The 21,857-nt window shown below is 28.9% G+C and overlaps 1 protein-coding gene across 1 annotated transcript; it reads left to right on the top strand.

Moving 5' to 3' along the window:
• Positions 1 to 363: 363 nt before the first annotated feature.
• Positions 364 to 21,485, top strand: LOC105360899 (uncharacterized). Its single transcript, XM_011497913.1, has 11 exons — positions 364 to 624; positions 4,124 to 4,238; positions 8,628 to 8,941; positions 9,525 to 9,815; positions 14,170 to 15,183; positions 15,983 to 16,553; positions 16,836 to 16,939; positions 17,307 to 17,690; positions 18,098 to 18,184; positions 18,752 to 18,927; positions 20,953 to 21,485. Exons 1-11 carry the CDS (start codon positions 469 to 471, stop codon positions 21,305 to 21,307), a joined length of 3,567 nt encoding a protein of 1,188 aa, XP_011496215.1. The 5' UTR covers positions 364 to 468; the 3' UTR covers positions 21,308 to 21,485.
• The last annotated feature ends 372 nt before the right edge of the window (positions 21,486 to 21,857 follow it).

Genomic DNA, 21,857 nt, shown 5'->3' with positions numbered 1-21,857 from the left:
AAGCAAACATAATTTATAATTCAAGTGCTGCTTTACAACATAAATTTTTAATACTATATTAAAATATAGCATGTAATATTTAGAGACAGTTGAATATAAATTTTAATATATAACTTTTCAAAAATCTTTTCACGTTACTTTTCATGGATTTTATATTACAATTAATTATACATATCAAAACGAAATTGATTTCTTGAAATTCTGGTTTTCTTAAGTACATATATCATGATAAATACACGTTTTTTAATTTTTGCATTGTATTGTACATGTAATAAATATGCAATCAGATTCCTAACTCACTAAACTCATGTAGAATTTCTCTTATTCCAGCAGCAACAAGCTCAACAACAAGCTCAACAACAGGCTCAACAACAGCATACACAACAGCAACAACAGCACCAGTCATTGCAATCACAAACGCATTCACTCGGAAATGGAAACAGTGGAAAGGCTGGAGGAAACCCATCAATGGGGAACTCTGCATCCCCCGGTGGCATCGTTTCAGTTTCTAGCAAATCTTCGGTCGAACCCAAACCGGTGGAGTGTAATTTGTGCCATCGGAAGTTCAAGAATATACCCGCCCTCAATGGCCACATGAGACTCCACGGAGGTTACTTCAAAAAGGTAGGTTATATATTTTCTCTCTAACATTTATTTTTTTTTAATTTTCAATGATCAATAAAACATTGTGGTTTACGTACTTTATATCATTATTTATTAATAACATTTAAGAAATTAATAAAATTTTGTGAAAAGGTATAATACTTATAAAACTTTAAATTATATTTTCTATATTGAAAAGGATTAAATTATAATTCGACAATGTATTATGTCTAGCAACTAATGTAACCAGTGTAGCTCATGGAACATATACGGATGCAACTGACAATTAAGAGTTAGTTAGAATAAATTATATCAATCAATATTTTATATTTGATATTTTTTAAATATAAATATATGTATGAGTAAGTGTACGCACGCATGTGTGTATATATATTCATTTTTGGGAAACTATTCTAAAGAATATAAAATTAAATAATAAAAGAGAGAACCATTGATCACAGTAAGAGATGAATCACGTATAAGCATTGGTTCGATTTTGAAAATTGAATCCAGTCGGTTGAACTCTTTGGAAAACGTTGGGCATTTACGTTTCATAGAGGATTATAAATTGAGATCAAAGGTAAATGAAATAAAAAGATAAAGACGGAGAGTAAAAGAAAAGAAACATTTCGATTGTCCTCCAGTGGGATTCTGGATTAATATGCTTTATAGAAGCATTTACTTCGATATATGAAAACCTCAAATAAAAGCAAAACATAGGAAAAAGAAAAGACAGAATACGATGGCAAGAGTAAGAATTCTTATAACGCAGTACGATGACATTTAATACATACAAATGTATATATGTCAATATGCATATGTATACAAAAAATTTAAGTCGATTTAATGATTAGATATTAACATACTATTGGCAGGATCCATTTTTCTTCTCATCCATCCCTAAGTTTTTATAAATTGAATTTTTGCATAAAATATTTTAGGTGAATCTTAATCGAATAAATTTATAAAATAACATAAAAGCTCACTTTCTATTTTGTTTAATAAAAAATGTCCTATATTTAGCATTATAATTTTGAAAGATTTAGTATGTAATACTTTATTAATTACTCAAATAGTAAGCATAATTTATTATTTGTATAAATATTCTATAGTATTATTTTTTTGCTGCCTAAATGTACATAGATATAACAACAAAATATTTATATAAAAAAATATTTTATTGTATACGTATTGATAATATTTCTTACTTTTATGATTAAAAAATTATTTCATATTTATTTTAAATACCAAGGAATTATAGTTTTTTTATTTCTACACAGCTTTAAGATTCTATTAACTAATTGACACGAACTTTTATTTCTATTTAATTTTAAATTAAAATATCAAAAAATTCCCATAATTATATGTTACATACTTTTAAATATAATTCATAAATGATATAAAGTTTTTATGTGACAATAATTGCATAACACGTTTTCTAATTAAATTATTATATATTTTCTTTTTCGTTTTCAATATCTGAAAAACTACTATTTGTTGATTTTTATAATCACAAAAAAATTATAATCAATGTCGAAACAGCATGAGAAATCTTTTATCGTTTATAAATATTTCTTAACGATAGGTATACAAATATATATAATAATTTGGTATTTTAACATTTACAATTAAAATTTATGATAGCAATATTTTCCTATTAAAACGATACCATTAAATAAATTTTTTTTATTGAACATGAAAGTCTAATCTTGATATATAACAAAGAAGAGCTGCAATTTCATACTAGAAATAAAAAATAATAATAATAAAATTTTATTGTCAATGCATTCACAATTTCTTTTCACATGGATAAAATTCTAAAAATTGAGTATTACAAAGTTTCTAACAACTTTCTAAAATTCCGTGTGTCAATTCATAAAATTCTTATTTGTACGTTTATCCTTATGGTGTAAAGTGTCTGTATTTAGGCATGAAACGGCATAAATCTCTGTTCACGAATGAAAGTGCAAATTTGAATAATATTAACATTTACTAATGGAAATCAATCAATATATATTGAAGTGTAAATTGGTAAATTAAGATCCAGAAGCAGGATCGTCAGATGCCAGAAGCAGTCAGTGCATTATTTTTTAAAAATCTATGTTCTCTTATTCATATTGTGCTCAGCTATGCTCTGATTTGTTTACATCACCGATACAGTAATGTTTCACTACATGGAAAGCCTGATTAAATGGAATGCATTATCGCTAAATCCAGATAATTATTAAATATATAAAGTTAATATGTTAAATGTTAAATTGAAAACTCGAGTAAAATTAATCCACCAAATTCATTTTTATTGAAAGAATTTTATTATTTTTAAAGGTTCATATTTCTAATAAACTATCGAAGATATAAAAGAAACTACAAAACTTATTTTTATGCAATCTTATTTATTGCTCTATCTAAATATAAATTCGGAAAATATACTTTGACAATTAAACTATGATATGTAAAAGAGGTTATATATCAACAGTTATTATTGATATTTATATAAAAAGGGTGATAATTAAAATACATTTGTGATTTAAAAATCATAATATCATGTGTACTAAAGTTTTGAAGTTTTGAAGAAAATCATATATAGTGAATAAATTTAAAAAATCTTAGATAATATAAATATTCTATAATTCGAAATTATTTATTCCTAAACGATAAAAGTATACGATTTGTGGTTGAAAAAGTAATAAATAAGTAATATAATAAAAACATTATAAGAAAATAAAAAATGGAAGACATATCTCAAATTTAAATATTGTACTTTCATATTTTTGAATATATTAATGGAAAACTTTCACTAAAATAACTAAACAATTTAATTTAACATTTCCGTTATGTTAATACTTTTTGTAATTCATGTGAAATTTATATTTATAATATTTGAATTCATCATATCGAAATCTATTTAAAACAATTCTGAATTAAGAACTCAATATATTAATATATGAAACATAAATGAATACCAGAATATTGGAACGATCTGAATATATATAACGATTAAACGTAGATCCTTTTCTCACATCTGTCGAAGATTCTATCACCGGATAATTGAATGCCGTTTCGATTAACATCGCTTAGTGATTAGCTAACATCAGCTTGCTTTCATACTTCTAAGTCGAGCATTGCATAACCACGTGTTCATGTTGAGCCTATTAATTTGTAATATCTCAAGGTCTGTTAATCCTGTATTATGAGGCTTCTTCATTTTCCAAATAATTCTAGTTTATTACCCTGGAGTTCAGCTTTAGTTCCTCTTTGTAAAAGTTTATTGAGTAATATAATTTACGAAGAGATATCAATTGTAATTGCATGAACTCCTTAGCTATAAATTAATAAAATAATGTGTTACTTACCATGACCTTTCATTGCAGGTTATCAAGGAACTGTATAAAAACTAATGTTCAAATTAACAAAATACAATATATTATCCAAATGACTTAATGCACATGTTGGACAGTGTTTATTTAAAACATTCAAATAATATCGTTTTATGCCATTATTGACATATTTATATTTATAGGATGCTGAGAATAAAAAGAGTGAAAAGAAGGAGGTTGTTGGACCGCCGTTGCAAACAGCTTCTGTTAGTGTTCGAGCTCTTATAGAAGAAAAAATTATACAAAAAAGGACGACAGGTAAGTTTTAACATTGTATATGCTATCGATCACAAATCTAACCATGTAAAAAATGAACATTATTCGTTATTAAAATAGTAAAATTTTGATAATATTAGAATAATAAAGTACAAGTGAAATAATTAAATATAGAAATATATTTGTATTTTATATATAATTATAATTAAAGGGTATATTAAAATATATTTATTAACGCTCAATTTCCAACGTAAATTAGCAAATACCTTTAATAGTATAATGGAAATATATAACATTTAAAGCTATTCATTATTTTTAATTAAGTATTATATTCCTATTTAATTCAAATACGTTAAATATATTTGAAATAAAGTATTATCTATTTAAACTTCTAGAAGCACAATATCAAACATTAAGCTAGCAAATCGACTTATTTAGTACTTCTAATTAAATTCATTTTTAATCACCTAGGATCTTTTTATCACTAAATAACTATTAAATAAAATTTTATGTGGATAACACAAAGGTTACAAAGTTAAATCTCTCCTACTGTTCAGAATTCAGGCATTTTCCAAGACTTTGATTCGGCCTATCAGTGTGATAAACAGTTTGAACTCAGTAGCATTCTACGCGTCAACACAGGAAGTAGAGGACACTTTGCAAGAACTATTGACAAGATTTTGGGTGCAAGGAGAACTGCCAAAGAGCAACGATTATCAATACACACCTAATGAGCAATGATATGAGGATCATTTCAAAATAAACTCAATAGGAAGATACATAGTAGAGATCCCACTTAAAGAATTTGTTGAAGTTCTCGGCCATTCTCACAATACTGCCCATCGATGTCTGCAAAGTTTAACGAGATGATTTTCAAAAGACGAAAACTATCGTCAACACTATCAACAATTCATAACGAAATATGAGGAACCTAAGCAAATGAAGAGAGCTTCGCCAGTGTCACGTCATCTACTCACTACTATCTGCTACATCACGACATATTTAAACCAGATAGCGTGACCATAAGGTTAAGAGTGGTGTTCATTGTCTCCAGCGAGTCTGTTTCGGGATACTCCATTAATGACATAATGCACGCTGGTGTAAATTTGAAGCCAGAAATTTCAGACGCGTTAATCTGGATCTGCTGATATCGACATCTTTTTACAGATGCAAGTTCATAAAGACAACTGATACCTGTAGAGAATTTTTTGGATTGACAAACAACACAAGGAAGTGCCATATCACAGTTACCTATGACACAAGAGCTGCTTCATTCTTAGCAGTCAGAATATTACTGCAACTGATAGAAGACGAGGGAGAGAATACCCCCTGGCACTGCCATCCATCACTCATGGCATATAGGTTGATGACATCTTTTGAGGTGCGGACACGTCGTAACAGCTAACCGAAACCGCACTACAAATGCAGAACCTCTGTAAGGCGGGCGGCTGCCATTGGAAGAAGAAACCAACGGCGTAGTGATAACATATAATTCAGTTCGAGAAATATTCAAGTCAGATAGCAGCAGCATTTGACGTCCACGAGATATATATATATATATATATTATAGGTATATATATCGCCCAGACATAAGTGGTAGTAGAGAGAGATCAGCATAGGACTGACTCTGATTCCCATGTATAGTGCTCGAGCATAAGTGGTAGCAGGAAGAGATCAGCACTCACTTCCAAATTTAGGAACTGACTGTGACCTCCACGTATAGTGTCCGAATGCACGAAGTGGAAGCCTTTCTCGCCCACAAGGTATGTATTTGCGTTTTGCTGCATCTGCGGTACATATTGAAGTGGTCAGTGACTACATAACCAATGGTTTCATATCCGCACACAACACAAGAATTCATCGCGGCATATCAAAAACTCTCGGCTTGCAGAGGTATTCCGCATACATTGCATTCAAATTGTAGTACGAATTTCATCGGGCTGATGTAGCGCTTCAAGGCTATGAGTTAATGCCACCCCTCAACTAGCTCACCATCCCAAAGTTGGAGTTGGCTGCGGCTCTAGTACTATCAAAACTTATGCTGTACGTTCGGACCACACTGAACATGAAGATAAAGGCAACATACTTGTGGACGGATTCTCGGCTAACACTCACATGGATCAAGTCTCATGCATCATGATGGAAGGACTTTGTGAGAAACAGGGTCACTCAAATTTAGAAGATTACTCCAGACTCTCATTAGACGTACGTTCCCGGTATGTCAAACCCTACAGACTGCGAATCCCGAGGCTTAACGATTCAAGAACACGCACTATGGTGGACAGTACGACCATGGATACTTTCTCCATACACTCACTGTAATGGCGTTCTCGAATTTATAAACCTGGTAGTGTTACCAATGCCCGAGGAAGCGCGATCAAGTAATAAGTTATTGAAAATGTTCGCAAGAATATTTCTCGTAATATCCATTTGAACTAAATAAATCCATCAGGTGCCTAAATCTCATTGAATTCAAGCATGAGTACGTATATATGAATACACTTATACACTGTTAGCGATTTACAGCTTCAACTTCCGTACTGCAAAGAGAGAAAGAGAAAGAAAATTGATGCGAAAGAGAATGATTTGGCAGAAATTGAACTATAAAGGAGTTTCTCTGTAATATATGATTAATTTATGTATCTTTGATCTTCATTGAAATAAACAGCAATGTATTGATCTTCTACGTCTTATGAGATTTGGATAATTCTTATATTTAATGCTTGTATATATAAATACATTTATAATTTTTTGATAAACTATATCTACAGCATTTCAATAGAGACGAAATAGAAAAATTCAAGTAATTTTGGGATTGCAATATAAATCATAAATTTTTATTAATAAAAATCATTATTATTCAAATTCAATTTTATTATTATATTATATGGATACATTAATATATTATAAATCTATGTGTGAATATAAATGCATATAGTGAATTTATTTTATTATATTCAAAATTTGTTGCAATATATACATTTTTTAAATATTGTTTTCACATATATCAATTCATTAATATTTCAATTATTCAAAGTACTACATGTCTATATATATATATCTTCAACATCTCTTCGATGCATTAAATATTTACCCATATATTATTCTGATTGAATATTGCACCTTTTCTTCACCGTTTTATAATTATTCACCTGTTGGCTCTGCGTTCTTCTTGATCATATTTTGGTTGAAAAATAAAATAAAATAATAATACTCAAGCCATTTATTCGCTTAATTCTCAGTTTGGCATAATACATTCGAACATATAAATAAAATTATTACACAACTATTAAGTGTCAATGAACTACTTGATATTTAAATTCTTTTATAATGACAAAGTTTTTTGATCATTTTATTTATTTATTTTTACATAATTTATTTTTTCGTCATATTTTTGTTCAGAATTCGAAGAAGATATCAATTACATATCATAACATAGTGAGGTTATAAAATATATTAAATAAATTGCTTTGCGTAAAAGCTTATACCGGATATGAGTATTAGAAAAACAACTAAAATTATGTTTGTTAAGAAGTTTTAATAAAACTCAAAAATTAGGTTTTTAATTATGTTTTGATTACATTTTTTTAGAAATTCTAATAATCTTTATATTTATATAGGATAATCATTAATAATCTTTATATTTATATAGGACGGCCAATCTTTATGTTATATATTTGATGTTAGTAATTTATATTATTTAATAGATTTTATAATGAAAAAAATGTTGTTGTGTACAATGGAACTCTTCAATTAAATAAAAACATACACTAATTAACAGTTTTTCTTTACAAACGGACATTTCTCAAAAAATTAATGAAATATATTTCACGTTCAACGAAATTAAAATACTTCTAATTGTCATTATTTTTAGTAATTATTTTACCCCCATCTATTTATTTGTCTATTTTCCTGCTTTTCCTGTTATTAATGTTATTTTAATTCGGTTAACTGTTTTATATTTATAGAATCATATACATTATATTTTTTAAAAAATATTATTTTTTATAATTGATGATGTATTTAAAAATGGATAACTACTTTATATTTTAATTATATGTGATTTAGTAATAACGAAAGATCTTGCAAATCTATGTATATGTGTTAATTAATAATTAATTATTATTAATATATTTATATTAAACAGGCACGTGTGTGTATACATGTTTATTTAATATTTTAAAACTTTATCTAGTTTGAAACAGTTGGTGTATTAACTAAATAAATCATAATATTTGATATAAATTTCAAACTATACTCTATAAATTAATATCTTTTACAAATTAGTACTACTTTAGAACGAAAATAATTTAAAATTTTAAACTTCTAAAAATATAAAAAAATAAAGATATACTTCATTCTCAAATAAATTCTGAAATTACGAACAAAATATTAATATATTTTAATATTAATATAATTTTAATTCTATAGCAACGGATGCTAATTCAGTTCAGCAGCAACGTTCGAATACAACGTTGTTCGGCAATCAAATAGCGGTGACCCCGATATTAATGGATGGCAAATCGCAACAGCAGCCACAGCAACATATAGTCGGTAAGATGAACTTTGCCATACCGGCACCACCGCCTCTAGCCAGTAGTGAAAAGATACGACGACTATCCGATGGTGAACATTTTCGACAACCGAACGTCACTGTTACCGGTCACGTTACCTCCATACAAAAACAACTGCAAGAGGCGCAAACTCAAGCGCAGGCACAAGCTCTTGCGGATATGATACTGAAGGTGCGGAGTTTCGTTGAGGTTTCGTCCAAATACCTTTTTTATCTCTTTTTTATATCATTTTAAAAACAAACAAAAAATATTATTCAATTTTTCGTACATAAGAAGATATATTCATTTAAATTGATTAATAAAAATTACTCCTTATGAAGAATCAAAACAATTTTAAATTTCCAAATAAAATCATATGCAAGAAGATATTTATTTTTCATTTTCTGAATATAGAATAAATTTAATTATTATTTAACACAATAATTAGTTGTATTAATTTTCTATGAAATGTAAATCTATAGCACAAATAATATTTCAATTTATTTTTAAATATTAATAGCATTTTATTTTGACTTTATTATAATTTAGTTATTGTAAATTATAGAAAATTTTTTTAGATGAAATACTAAAAGTTTAGGAGTTTTTATTAAATAATCGAAGCAAATTTTTAACTACATCTGTAAGAATTATATATTTTTAAATAATATATTAAATAAGTCTTTAAGTTAGATTATATTTTTGTGCAAATGTAATAGATTATCCTTAACGGTATAGACATATTTATTTATAAAGAATGAACGTATACATTTTATAGGGTACGACAAAGATAGCAGTGAAGCGTGTCACTTCAGATCCTGGACAACGAGTCCAATTAACTTACCAAACAACTGCGGTTCCAAATAATATTCAATCTCAACACCAACAAACAAACACGCAACAACAGTCTCAGCAGCAACAAACGACGATTACAGAGAACTTCTCAATGGCCGGTTATCCAGAAGACGGCGGGTACTTTAGTCCAAGTCTACAAGACGAGGTTTTTCAGCAGGTGACATCCGTAACGGATAATGTTATGATGCATGCTTCCCAACTAGATGCTATGCAAGTAAGTAAAATATAAGATAAAGTACATGTAAACCTATTGTATTTTTAGAATTTTTCAAATAATTACAAATTCCATTCTTAGGATATAGTACATAGATTTTACTCATTATAATAATAAAGTTTTCATCACATTATAGATTAAATTATTATTATATTCTAAATCATAATTTTGTAAATAATATACATAATATCTAGTAAATATATATTTCTAAAACATTAAACTATATGACTATCTGGGATCAGACTGAAAACCTCCCGTTGATGGTGGGTTGAGATGCTGCGGGCAAGTGGAGGAGGCAAATACAATTATTCAATTCTACACACAGTGTATCTTGTCTTTCCTTTATTAAATACAATAATATAATAATTAGTTAATGGTCATAAAGTGTGTGAATGGAGAATGTGAGTGAGTTATTTGATAAAGTTTCTTCAATTATTTTACGTGCTGGTTAGAGCCGCTGCTGTTGGTATGGTTGTAAGGAACGTACGTGTTGCCGTTGCTGCTTACATAGGCGTGAGGTCCGCCGGTAGTTGTATGTTAAGTTTAACGGATTCTAATGGTGTGGCGTCACTATTGGTTTGTTGAACTGCTTGATGCTTACGTACGTGAATAATTACAGTGAGTGATGCCTGTAGTGGTAATGCTTGAAGGTAGAATAGTGAGCCTGTTGTAGAGACTGCGTGATAGCATAAGGAAGATGGGCGTCTTTGCGCTACTCTTAAATATTCTCGTAAGAGCTTGCGACGCTGGTAGCTCACTGGTGTCTGTTCCTATGCCGATCTTTGTCGTGACGTCAGTAGGATATAGCCTTGGAAGGTTCATTGGCATTGCTATTCGGAATTATAATCGTATATTCGAGTTTTCAGCGTAGGTCAAACGTACCGAATTCGCTCACTTGTAATAAACGTAAATGTCCGGGAGGTTGTACTTCTCCCACTTTTGTATTCCGCTTTTAACTGCTTCAATCCCGAACACTGACTGTTCGAAATTCCAGTCACCCGATGGTCGAAAGACCAGGATGATTGGATATTTATTGAGTTTGAATTATAAACACATAGGTATGATTCTACGTTGGTAGTGAGAATCGTTGAATTATAAACACACAAATACGATTATACGTTGATGGTGAGAATCGTTGAGACTTAATCGCTCCTCGTTAGTTTCTTACGTGGAATTAATGTGCACTGTAAATCGAGGTTTGAGGGTGTAAATCTCCAGGTCTTCTTGTTGTAGTGCGCTTAGTGGAAGTTGCTATACCGAGAAGTTCAAATCATTGATACTCCTCGAATAGAACTACGTGTGGTACTTTACGGACGAGTCTCCTCTTGATGATAATATAATTACTCATTATCTCAGTGTGCTTTAGCAGTGTTGTGTGTGTGGCACTTATCGAGACACAGTGGGCATTATTTCCTCAATTCGGAGTACAGCACCGATTAGAATAACGTCTTACACAAGGCGCAGAGTAATAACTGATATTTGATTGATTTAGAAATTTACAGCAAGCCTACAAGCCTGTTGAATTCCATGGCGGTCCTGCTAAGGCAGGCCGTACCATGGCGTCTTCACTGAGAGAATTTCACAACGAGAGTAAGAGCTTGTCGCGTGCGTCCTTTAAATATACGGACGGAAGATTACTTAGCTTGCAACAATGCATAGGTGTTGCCATGCCGACAGTTTTGCATGACGTCAAAGTCCAAGCTCTAGATACTTAGAGAATTGTAGAGAAGCAAGCTTTAGACGGTTGGAGAATTCTACCGTAGTTGCTATGTGGTGACTAGATAAATATTACAGGACGTCCTCAATCAAAGGTCTTAAAATCATCGAGAAATTTCGGAGTCAATATTTACGATTTCGCGAGCTATAACGATTACAATCCTGAATATTGACTTTGATGCAATCGATTAAAAAAAGTTTCATATTTCAAAATTGTATAGCTTACACTTATTTATCCGTATTCGCAGCATCGAAATAAAATATTTTGTAATTTAAACAATTTATAATACATAAAACGACCACCTTTTAATTAAAAATAAATTTTTTAGTACAATTTAAAACTATATTATTATATAGGATTTGCTTCAACTAAAATAATTTATGTATATAAAAACGAACATTTCTATAATTTTACGAAATTCTGTTTATATTCTTGTTGGATTATATGAAATCAATTATCATTATTTGTTAACGCTAAGTTCATTTGTTTAAAACTGAATGTTTAAGTATTATTAATTTCTATATATTACATTTGTATTTTAAAGATCTTTTTACTAGATAATTAAGAAAAGAATAATTTATATGCTTTGTTTAATTCAGGAATAGAAAGAATTTTAGTTTTATAATAATGGAAAATAATAAAGCAATGGACAGATATTGGGCGTTAATGAAACAAAAATCAATAAATCGATCCTCATATCATGTGATCTAGTAATCATGAATTAAAATAATTGAAAAATCATTTAACATATTTTACATATTTACGTATTATTTAAACGTATTTTACAATATGTATATGTGTAATTTTGAGTCTTTTTTACTCAATTTAAATTGTGATGCTATATCAATAATATAAATTCTTTATTCTAGGCTTTGTTGAAAATTTTATTTTAATGATTTCGTTACCTGATTCTTAATATTATTGACAATCATATTGTTTATTCATTAACTTCACTTCTAGTCTTAGTACAGATTGTAAATTAAATTCGACTAGATTATGAATTTTAGTATAAGTTTCAAACAATTTAATCATAATGCAAGTTTTATTTTTGAAAAATGATAAATTTAATATAATATAAATTATCTGTCCAATAGAACCTAATAATTTAAAATAAATTAAAGAATAAAATAATAATATAATTTTTTTACTTTTCACTTTATTAATATGATAATTTATTAACATTTCAATTTTAGAAATTTTTTATATAATTATGGATTAATAAAATAAAATGAAATGATATTTAAAATATATTCTATAGGAAAAAAGTGGGGATAAGTGGAAGGGCTAGTACGTCAATTTAGTATTCAACACATCTGCTTTTCGTCGTTGTTTATTGCGTTTTATTTTACAACTACACTATAATTATTCTATGGTGACTATGAGAATCGCTTAGATCTTGGTATGCACTACATGTAGAGATCGTATTAGCATGCCCTACATCTAGAGGTAGGAGGTCGTAAATCTCCGGATCTTCTTGACGCGCTGCTCTTGGCAGTGGATTACTACATGGAGAAGTGGCAGGTCGTAAATCTCTGGACACCTCTAGTGTAGTGCCACGGGGTGACCTGATTGCTAGTCACCTCCTTGGTGTGGCGTTATGTGGTGTTTACTTGCACTGACTTGTGGAAGTAAAACTTACTGATCTCTCCCCGCTACCACTTCGTGCACTCGGGGACTATACGTGGGGGTCAGCCCTTAATCGTGAAGGTTGATATCATCTCACTTGAATATTGAATTATACGTTATCATTACGCCGTTCATTTATCCTTCCAACACCTTTTCACTGCTGGTTATCTTGTTACACGCAACTGAACGTGTGTTCCTTCCATGGCGGCCCTGCTAAGAGAAAGAGAAAGAGAGGGAGAGAGAGAGAGAGGGTGAGAGAGAGAGGGAGAGGGAGAGAGAGAGAGAGAGAGAGAGAGACAGTCTTGACGCGTGCTTGCTTTATATATCCACGCGACAGCTTAGTTAGCTGGTAACAATGGATAAGTGTTGCTATACAGAGACTAGATAAACATTGCAGGACATTCGAGAATAAAGCTGTGGAAGTTTCGGAAATTCCGGGAAAGTAAAGCTTTGGAAGGTTGTTGAACTCCGAGAAACGTAATGATTACGAAATTCGAGAACTAAAAAGCTTATAAATTTCCGAGGGCCAAGGTTTTGGAAAATGCTCCAATTCTGAACACTAATGAAGACAATTTTTAGTAACAAATTAAATATTATAATCATTTCTAATCTTTTAAATCCGTTATGAATTATTATGTAAGATCATATTATTTCGCTTTAAATTTATTTACATTTTCATTAATTTTTATATACAATAAATGATAAATTTATCGTTAACACTATATCAAATTCAATTTTTTTTGAATAATAAAATTTAATAATTTTAATATTATATATATTATATTGCTAGATCATCTACGTTAATAGTAGCGTGTTACAGTCAGTAATATATATATGTATATATAGTATTTAATTTTTTCAATGTTATTTAACGGAATAGTAACTTAATTACCATATATAATATTTATTTATTTTATTTATTAATTTTATAATTTCTCTTATTTTTATTTTCGACTTAAGTCTTCATCATTTTATAATTAACAATTAAGTAATATTGTTCAAATCTAAAAGTTTCAGGCATCAAATTTATTGCAAGATCAAACAACGAATGAAGCACTCCAGGATATAAATCTTGAAGATCGTTTCTCTGCACAACATACTGTAAATCCAGACCTGCAGGCTCTCGTAAATTCACCTCTACCTGACTCGTTAGCTGAATTCAGTACTTATGGGGCTAATTATAACGAAGGTTCACATACTTTGCCAAGTCAGTCACCATTACCATCGCCGCTCACACGACACGATAGCCCAAGCTTTACGTATCCAACTCCACCAGCAAGCCAAGAAGGCCTACTCAGCGGTAGTCTACCATTACTCAGTCCACAAGAAGATAGTGACGCAGTACATTCAGTGTCTTCGCCACTATCGGCTGCTTTCTATAGTACCAGTATGTCTTCGGCTGCAGCTATTGAAGAGGCCCTAAACGAAGTTCTTCCGGATGAAACAGACGCCGCTGGAGCAGATCTCTACGCAACAGGTTGTCCGAATCCCCACTCACCATTGCCGAGCCCCTTATCGGCAACCCCAGCACCTTCCCCGCTTTCATCTTTGCCGCCTTCCTCTGTCTCTTCACCCGGACCTGCTAGCTTTACAACCACTAATTTTCCAATGTCACCACATCATACACTCCAAAGCCAAATGATGCCCAATTCGGAGGATCCGTTACTTTCTTCAAGCCCGAAAGACTTTGGCACTACCAGGCGGAAGTTTGAGTTTCAATCTTATAAACTCATTACCAATCAGAATCTTGTAGATTTTGGATTGAGTGATGGAAGTGTAGCTGGTATTGTTGTTGATAATAATGGGGAGTTCAAACTAATTCAGACAGCTGGTTTAAAGAAAACGAATGTTTACGTACATGCAAATGCATTGAGTCCAGTACCAACTTTTAGAAAAGAAATTTGTCTAACTGGTTCGAAACACGAACATGGGAACATTAATACTAATAATGTTCATCTTAATATGGTTAATGACCAGGGAATAAATATACCGAGTCAAATTTATTCACAAACGCAAATTCACCAGGTGCGTAGATTTCTTTGATAATTATTACTTTTAATTATTTCTTCATAAATTTTAATATTTTTAAATTATATGAATTTAAAAACTGTTTAGAAATTCTAATAAAAAATAATTAAAACTTTAGTTGAAAATACTAAATTAAAATTTTAAAAAAAGCGAATCAAATAAAATATAATTCAATTTCAAAAATTTGTATAATTATTATATTAATCAAATCCTACAACAATATATTAATTTGGAAAAAACATTTACATTTGTGAATATTTCATTAATTCTTAATAACATTGTTTCATTTTTATAATTATAATGTGATAGAATAAAATTCTATATAGTTTTTTAATTGAATTAAATTATTAAATCATTGTAAAGCTGTAAATCTCATTCGCATCATTAATATTTATTAATATTTCTAATATACTTAAATAATGAATGTCTGTATGATTTTTATGTATACTTTCATGGTCGACTAAATATTAAAAAGTTTTGAAATAATTACAAATACATACATCTCTGAATAATTAAAAATATTATCTTAAATTTATATAAACAATTATATACAAAATATATACAAAATAAATACAAATAAATACACATTTAATACCCATAAGTGCGTTATATATAAATGGTATCAATTATTAACTATGATTATAATTTAAAATGAACAATCGATTTATTAAATCGCCATATCACTTTCTGCATGTTTATACATTTGTTTTACTTTAATGAAAAATATTACAATTTTAATAAGTTTTCGTGTGGTTAGTATTAAGAAAATAGATTAACTAATGAAAATATGTATTAGTCATCATTACAGCCAACGATTAATCCAGCAAAATTTTTGACCCAAACAAATCAAACAGTAAGGCCGAATCTGAAGCATAAAGTCTGTAATAATTTACCTATGGCAATCGAGCATATTAAAGAAGAAGAGTCACCAGATGATGATATATTTCTGAGTCCAAGAAGCATATCACTAACAGCCTCCAGTAGTCCATTACGCCATCATAAAAAACGACCTCGTCTCGACATACCGTTACATAACAAGGGTTCATATTTGTATTCGTCGAGATTGCGTCGAGCCTGTGATCGACACTGGGACAGCAGTTACACACCGCCACCAATCTTAGACCCATCCAGATCGGGATCCGGCCTTTATGCACGATTACACCAAAATGAAAAAGACCCTACGGATTTTAGCTCAGATGACTCCCAAGGAAATGATGGCCCACCACCAAGAATTAATATTGGCACACGATATCAAGCAACGATACCTCAAATCGTGGAAATCGATAGCGATAGACTCACTGCCGAACCTGAAATGGACCATCTTCTATGGGATCCGGGCATAGATAGTGCTCTTACTGAAACGGAACGTTAGTTGTATTACTTTTAAGCTAATTCACTCCGATTCTTTAGATTTTTAAATTCAATAATGTATTTTTTTAAGAATCTTCAAATAAAAAACTTACATAAAGTATAGAGATGAATATGATAAATATAGTGGCACTATATTTAAAAGTATATTTATAATAATTTATAATAATACATTAAAAATAATTATATATATATAAAGTTTTTAAAATTATAAAAATATGTATGATCATTACAGAGACTATTAAGTTTATATTAAGGTATTATGATTTTAAACATTTTAGTGGAAATGTATCTTCAATTTGCCTGCTGCGCTGCAGTTCCAGGTGGCGGCAGAAATAAGGAGTATGCTCTTCACCTTCTACATATGTGTATGGGCAACATTCGAGTGAGTTGATATAAAAACAATTTAAACACGTATATATGTATGTACATAAGTTGAAGAAAATGGTTAGTTCCAATATTTTTTATTGAGATTTGTGTTAAATGAAGATATAAATTTTAATAATGAATTATTCCAATATCTTTCTGTTATTTTTTATAATGTATCATTTATCTTATTGGTCAAAAGTTTCATTATATATTATAATTTATATCTCTGTTATAAATATATTATTATATTATATAAATATTATTATATGATATAAATAATTTATCGTAGGTCCCTAGAATAATATTTACTTCATTATCTTTTATTAGTCACAATTAAATCTCAGGTACAGAATTCCTTAATACATGATTTTGTTGTCGTACAGAAAGCGATGTTAAAACTAATGCGACCTACTCCGGCGCTAACATCAAATCACCCATTGCATAGCTACGAATGTCAAGAATCCGATCGCTGGACATCTCACGAAATGGATTCTTTCTATCAGAACTTACTAAAGTACAACAAAAATTTTACTGCAATTGCGTATGATATTGGAACTAAGAATACGAGACAGTGTATACAATTCTATTACCTTTGGAAAAGACTATGTCCTGATGAATATAAAAGGTTACAATTGCGTTATGGCAAACCAAAACTTAAATACGAATATGAAAGGGATTGTAAGGATACAAACGAATTATGCGATGCAATTGCTTCAGTAGCTGATCTGGATTTTAGTGAAGGAAAATCTATTCTTCATAGAACTTTGGTAAATTTCATGAAAAAAATTTTTATTTTCATAGAGGAAAGCTCTGAAAATTGAGCAATAATAAAAAGATGCTATAAAATAACTATATGTTTTTCATATAATTTAAAAAATATACTATAAATTGCGTTACATTTGAAAGGAATTTAATAATTACTGAAATTTGTTATGTTGAAATGAATCGCATGCTATGCAATGTAATTATAATAAAGTAGTTCTTTTCTACAACGTAAATACAAAATTCGTTCTCCGGAACATAATTACTATTTTAACGAAAAAAATTATAAATAAAAATAATTGTTTGTGTACCTGATAAATGATAATTTGTTTACATTTTTATATTAATTAATACAGCTATATTTTGCTATTTACTTATCTTTAGATTTAATATCTTTATTTAATATCTTTAGATGCAAACAACAAATGAAAGGGAGAACTCTGCTACTTTAACGACTAGCGAAGGGGAATTGCGACTTTTCGCATATGATTGTCAAGATGTAAGTACACTTATTATATTATATTATTACTAACAAATCATGTTAAACAGTATTTATGGCAACAAAATAAACAAATAAACAAATCATTATAACACCTAATTGCACAAAGAACAAATTCAAAAATCGAAACCGATGAATATATCATAGACAAACTTTAAAAATATTTGTATATATGCACTACAATAACACTGAGCTTATAGGTACAACTAATTAATTATCATTTAATTAATTGTCGCATGTACATGAAACTAATTATTGTAGTCTATTACTATCCATCCTTATAACATACGCTTTTTATTGACACTAAACGATTGAATTTTCACCCACCTATATGCATAAATAAATAAATATATATATATATAATTTTTTACTTATTTTTGACTCGCTGTTTCATTAATAAGTATTTGCAATGTATATTTATAACCAGTATATAATTATTTTTTGTTGGTAACGATTGTTAGCGATATTATTGTAAGGGAGTTCCGAGCGAAAACGAATGCTATGAATAAAAGGTTTGTGTTATGTTTGTTGTTTATTTTGGCTTTGTGTTTTCTTTGTGTTATCCAGAGCTTTAGTGGGAGCGTAACAGTAACGATGGGTGGGAGCGCCCGAATCACCAGCAAAGCCGGTAGCACTGCTGGCTATCTCACAGTCGACCACACCAACTCACAAACTCACACTAGTACCGAGCAACAACTACCCGCGCCCACCCTACTTCACTACCCCTGCAAGATTTGCGGGAAGTAAGTCTCTAAATCTCTAATCTTAACTCGTCCGTTTATCCGTCTCCGTGAACTGCACGTATATTTATATACATGCGTGTATGTATATACAAATTGCTTTTATTGCATATCACAGTATTTGGAAATTCGATATTTAGTGAGTAAAATTAACAAATACAAATGTGAACAATAAAAATAAACTAAAAAAAAAGACGGCAAAAGATACGAGAGATAGAGAAAAGAGAATTGAATCATTACTGCTTTCCTTTTTTTCTTTGGTTAATTTGCTTTAATTTCTGCATAAGTACAATTCTGTTGAATTTCTATTGAAAAATTTAAATTACGTAGTTTTTTATAGTCATTGAACGAACAATAATTAAAACAAAACCCAATTTACTTTTAAAATTACCAAATCAGAGGAGTCATATGAATATATATATAAAGAAATATATAATGAACTAAATTACATTTAATACAATTTAATAAAATATTTATATAAATTATTATATAATTATTATAAATATTTAATAAAATTATTTGTAAATCTTTATTTTTGAATTTCAAAGTATGAAATACATCTAAATTGTTTTCTAATTTGATTTACTTTGATTTTTTTATACATCTCGGAAACTATTTTTATTTAAAAATCATATAGTAATTTAAAACTTTATAAAGAACTAAATTATTAAATACTAGAATAATTTATTTTTTGGAATATGTTGAATTTTTTTTTCGTAGAATATTTGTAATTCCCACGAATACATTACTTTTCAATAATATAAGTATAAATTATTTATTACTTCATAGTATATAAAAGTTAAATTTTTTAAACAATTATTTTGCAAACAAAATATAAATTTGTATTAAAAATAAATAATTATAGTTAAGTAACGTATTATTAAATTATAAATATTAATTGATTGTAGTTGTATAATTTATATAATTTATAAAACGTTGTCATAAGATTTTGCATCAATTTAATACACTAGCATATTTAAATATTTATTAAATTTCCAGATATTATATATTATATTACTTATTAATTATAAACAAAAGATGAAACAATAATTTGCATTTATTTGCTAAATCACTATTAAGATTTATATTATTGGCAATGGCTGTCTGAATCTCAAAAGTAAACAAAACAAATAATTTAAAAGGGAATTCTGAATAATAAATTATTTATATTTCATCAATATAGTATAGTTTTTTAAACTAATTGAATATACAAGTATTTTCAGTAATCATAGAAGTGTAGAAATGAATTTATTTAAATCATGAATTTTGTTATATTTCCATTAATTTCGATGTACTTGTTAAAAGATATCAGACAAGATTTTTATTCAACACCTACCAATATTAAATACTATAATTTTTTTATTATGAATTAATCACTTAGACTAAGAAAATATATGCATAAAATAATACACTATTTTAGAACAATATTTACATGTACCTATATTTAACATTTCATATATTTATTTATGCAATGAATCGACATGTAGAACTAATAAAAAACAAATGCATATTTTTAATAGTACATTTAATAATATAGCATAAAACGAATTGTAGCTGAAATTCTTAAATAACTACTTTTTAGTAATATTCTTATTAAAAATATGTATTGCTGCCTAGCCTTAATAATTTTCCAAACTCATTTTCTATTTATATCTTACAAATAATATTTAATATGCAAGAATAAGTATAATTTTTGTTTCCGCATACTTATATATTTATAATTTTATTATAAAACACATGTTTTAACTATACATAATATTATTTCTTATTTTAACTAGAGTTTTAAAAAAATTAAATAAAATAATTGTTTCTTTAGATGAATTATTTATAATTGAATACAAAATATTTAAAATACAGTCTATTTTAAAATATTATCTGATATATGTTTATATGCATTGATATCTACATCCGATATTAGAAAGTATTTCGCATGATAAATTTCAATATAAAGAAGGGAACTTTAAACTCAAAAAAGATTTACACTCTTTGAAATTAGAAATACAAATATCATTTTACATATTTTCACAGAGTATTCAACAAAGTGAAAAGCAGAAGTGCACACATGAAATCTCATCGACCTATGCCTTCTCCCGATTCAATGGGTCAGGAATCTAAAAAGTTACATCAACATCAAATGCAGTATCAACCGCAGCAACAGCAGCAACACCCGCTCCAACATGATAATCAAGGCATTCAATCAAATCAACACCAATATCATCATCAGCCGAGTAATATTCAAATACAGTATCAGCAACAGAATACATTGTTGAATCATACTCATCAGTATCACCGGCAACAGCATCAACATCAAGTGTCCTCGACGAATTGTGATATTCAAACGAATCATGTATGGCATAATCCTCCAAGACTTCGACCACCATAGGATGAAATACGCAGTACAGCGACACTAAAGATACCTTAACGAAAGCTATTCATTCGGAACCTCCGCGTAGAAATCGTATTAATGATATGAAACAATATTATCCGCTAATACACTATGTTGAGGCTCGTAAGCCAATAGAGTGAGTAAATTTCTAAATAGAAATATATGTTAAAAAAAAACGAAGATACTTTAATTTACACGATGTAAATTAACATATATATTATAATTCTTGATATTACTGTATTAGTCAGTTACCACTGATCCAAAGACTTTAAAATTTTTAAAATATTTTCCTTCAATATTATTTTTAATTGCATCAAACAATAAATATAAGGAAAATTAAATTATTCACTTGGTAATTGAACATGTTATAATTATGATACAATCGATTGTTTAGAAGTAAGTTTATTTAAATTATTTTAGATACAATTAGGATCACTGTTTTTAGCTTTTAATTAGAGAGATATCTTAATTATTTTTGTTTATATTTGATATAAAAATGTATAAAATACAACGTAACTTTCATCTAAAAATGTATATTAAAAACAAA

This window comes from Ceratosolen solmsi, unplaced genomic scaffold (assembly GCF_000503995.2).
Source record: "Ceratosolen solmsi marchali unplaced genomic scaffold, CerSol_1.0 scaffold14, whole genome shotgun sequence".
In the NCBI taxonomy this organism is placed as follows: Eukaryota; Metazoa; Arthropoda; class Insecta; order Hymenoptera; family Agaonidae; genus Ceratosolen; species Ceratosolen solmsi.
The sequence above is the reverse complement of the archived record's forward strand: the minus strand, read 5'-3'. Positions and strand labels throughout refer to the sequence as shown.

Excerpts from the sequence above, each read along its gene's own strand:
- LOC105360899 (XM_011497913.1), top strand. The coding sequence starts at position 469 with ATGGGGAACTCTGCATCCCCCGGTGGCATCGTTTCAGTTTCTAGCAAA. Across the intron at positions 16,554-16,835 it reads TGCTCTTACTGAAACGGAAC|TGGAAATGTATCTTCAATTT; the intron begins GTTAGTTGTATT and ends TAAACATTTTAG. Across the intron at positions 16,940-17,306 it reads TGTGTATGGGCAACATTCGA|AAAGCGATGTTAAAACTAAT; the intron begins GTGAGTTGATAT and ends GTTGTCGTACAG.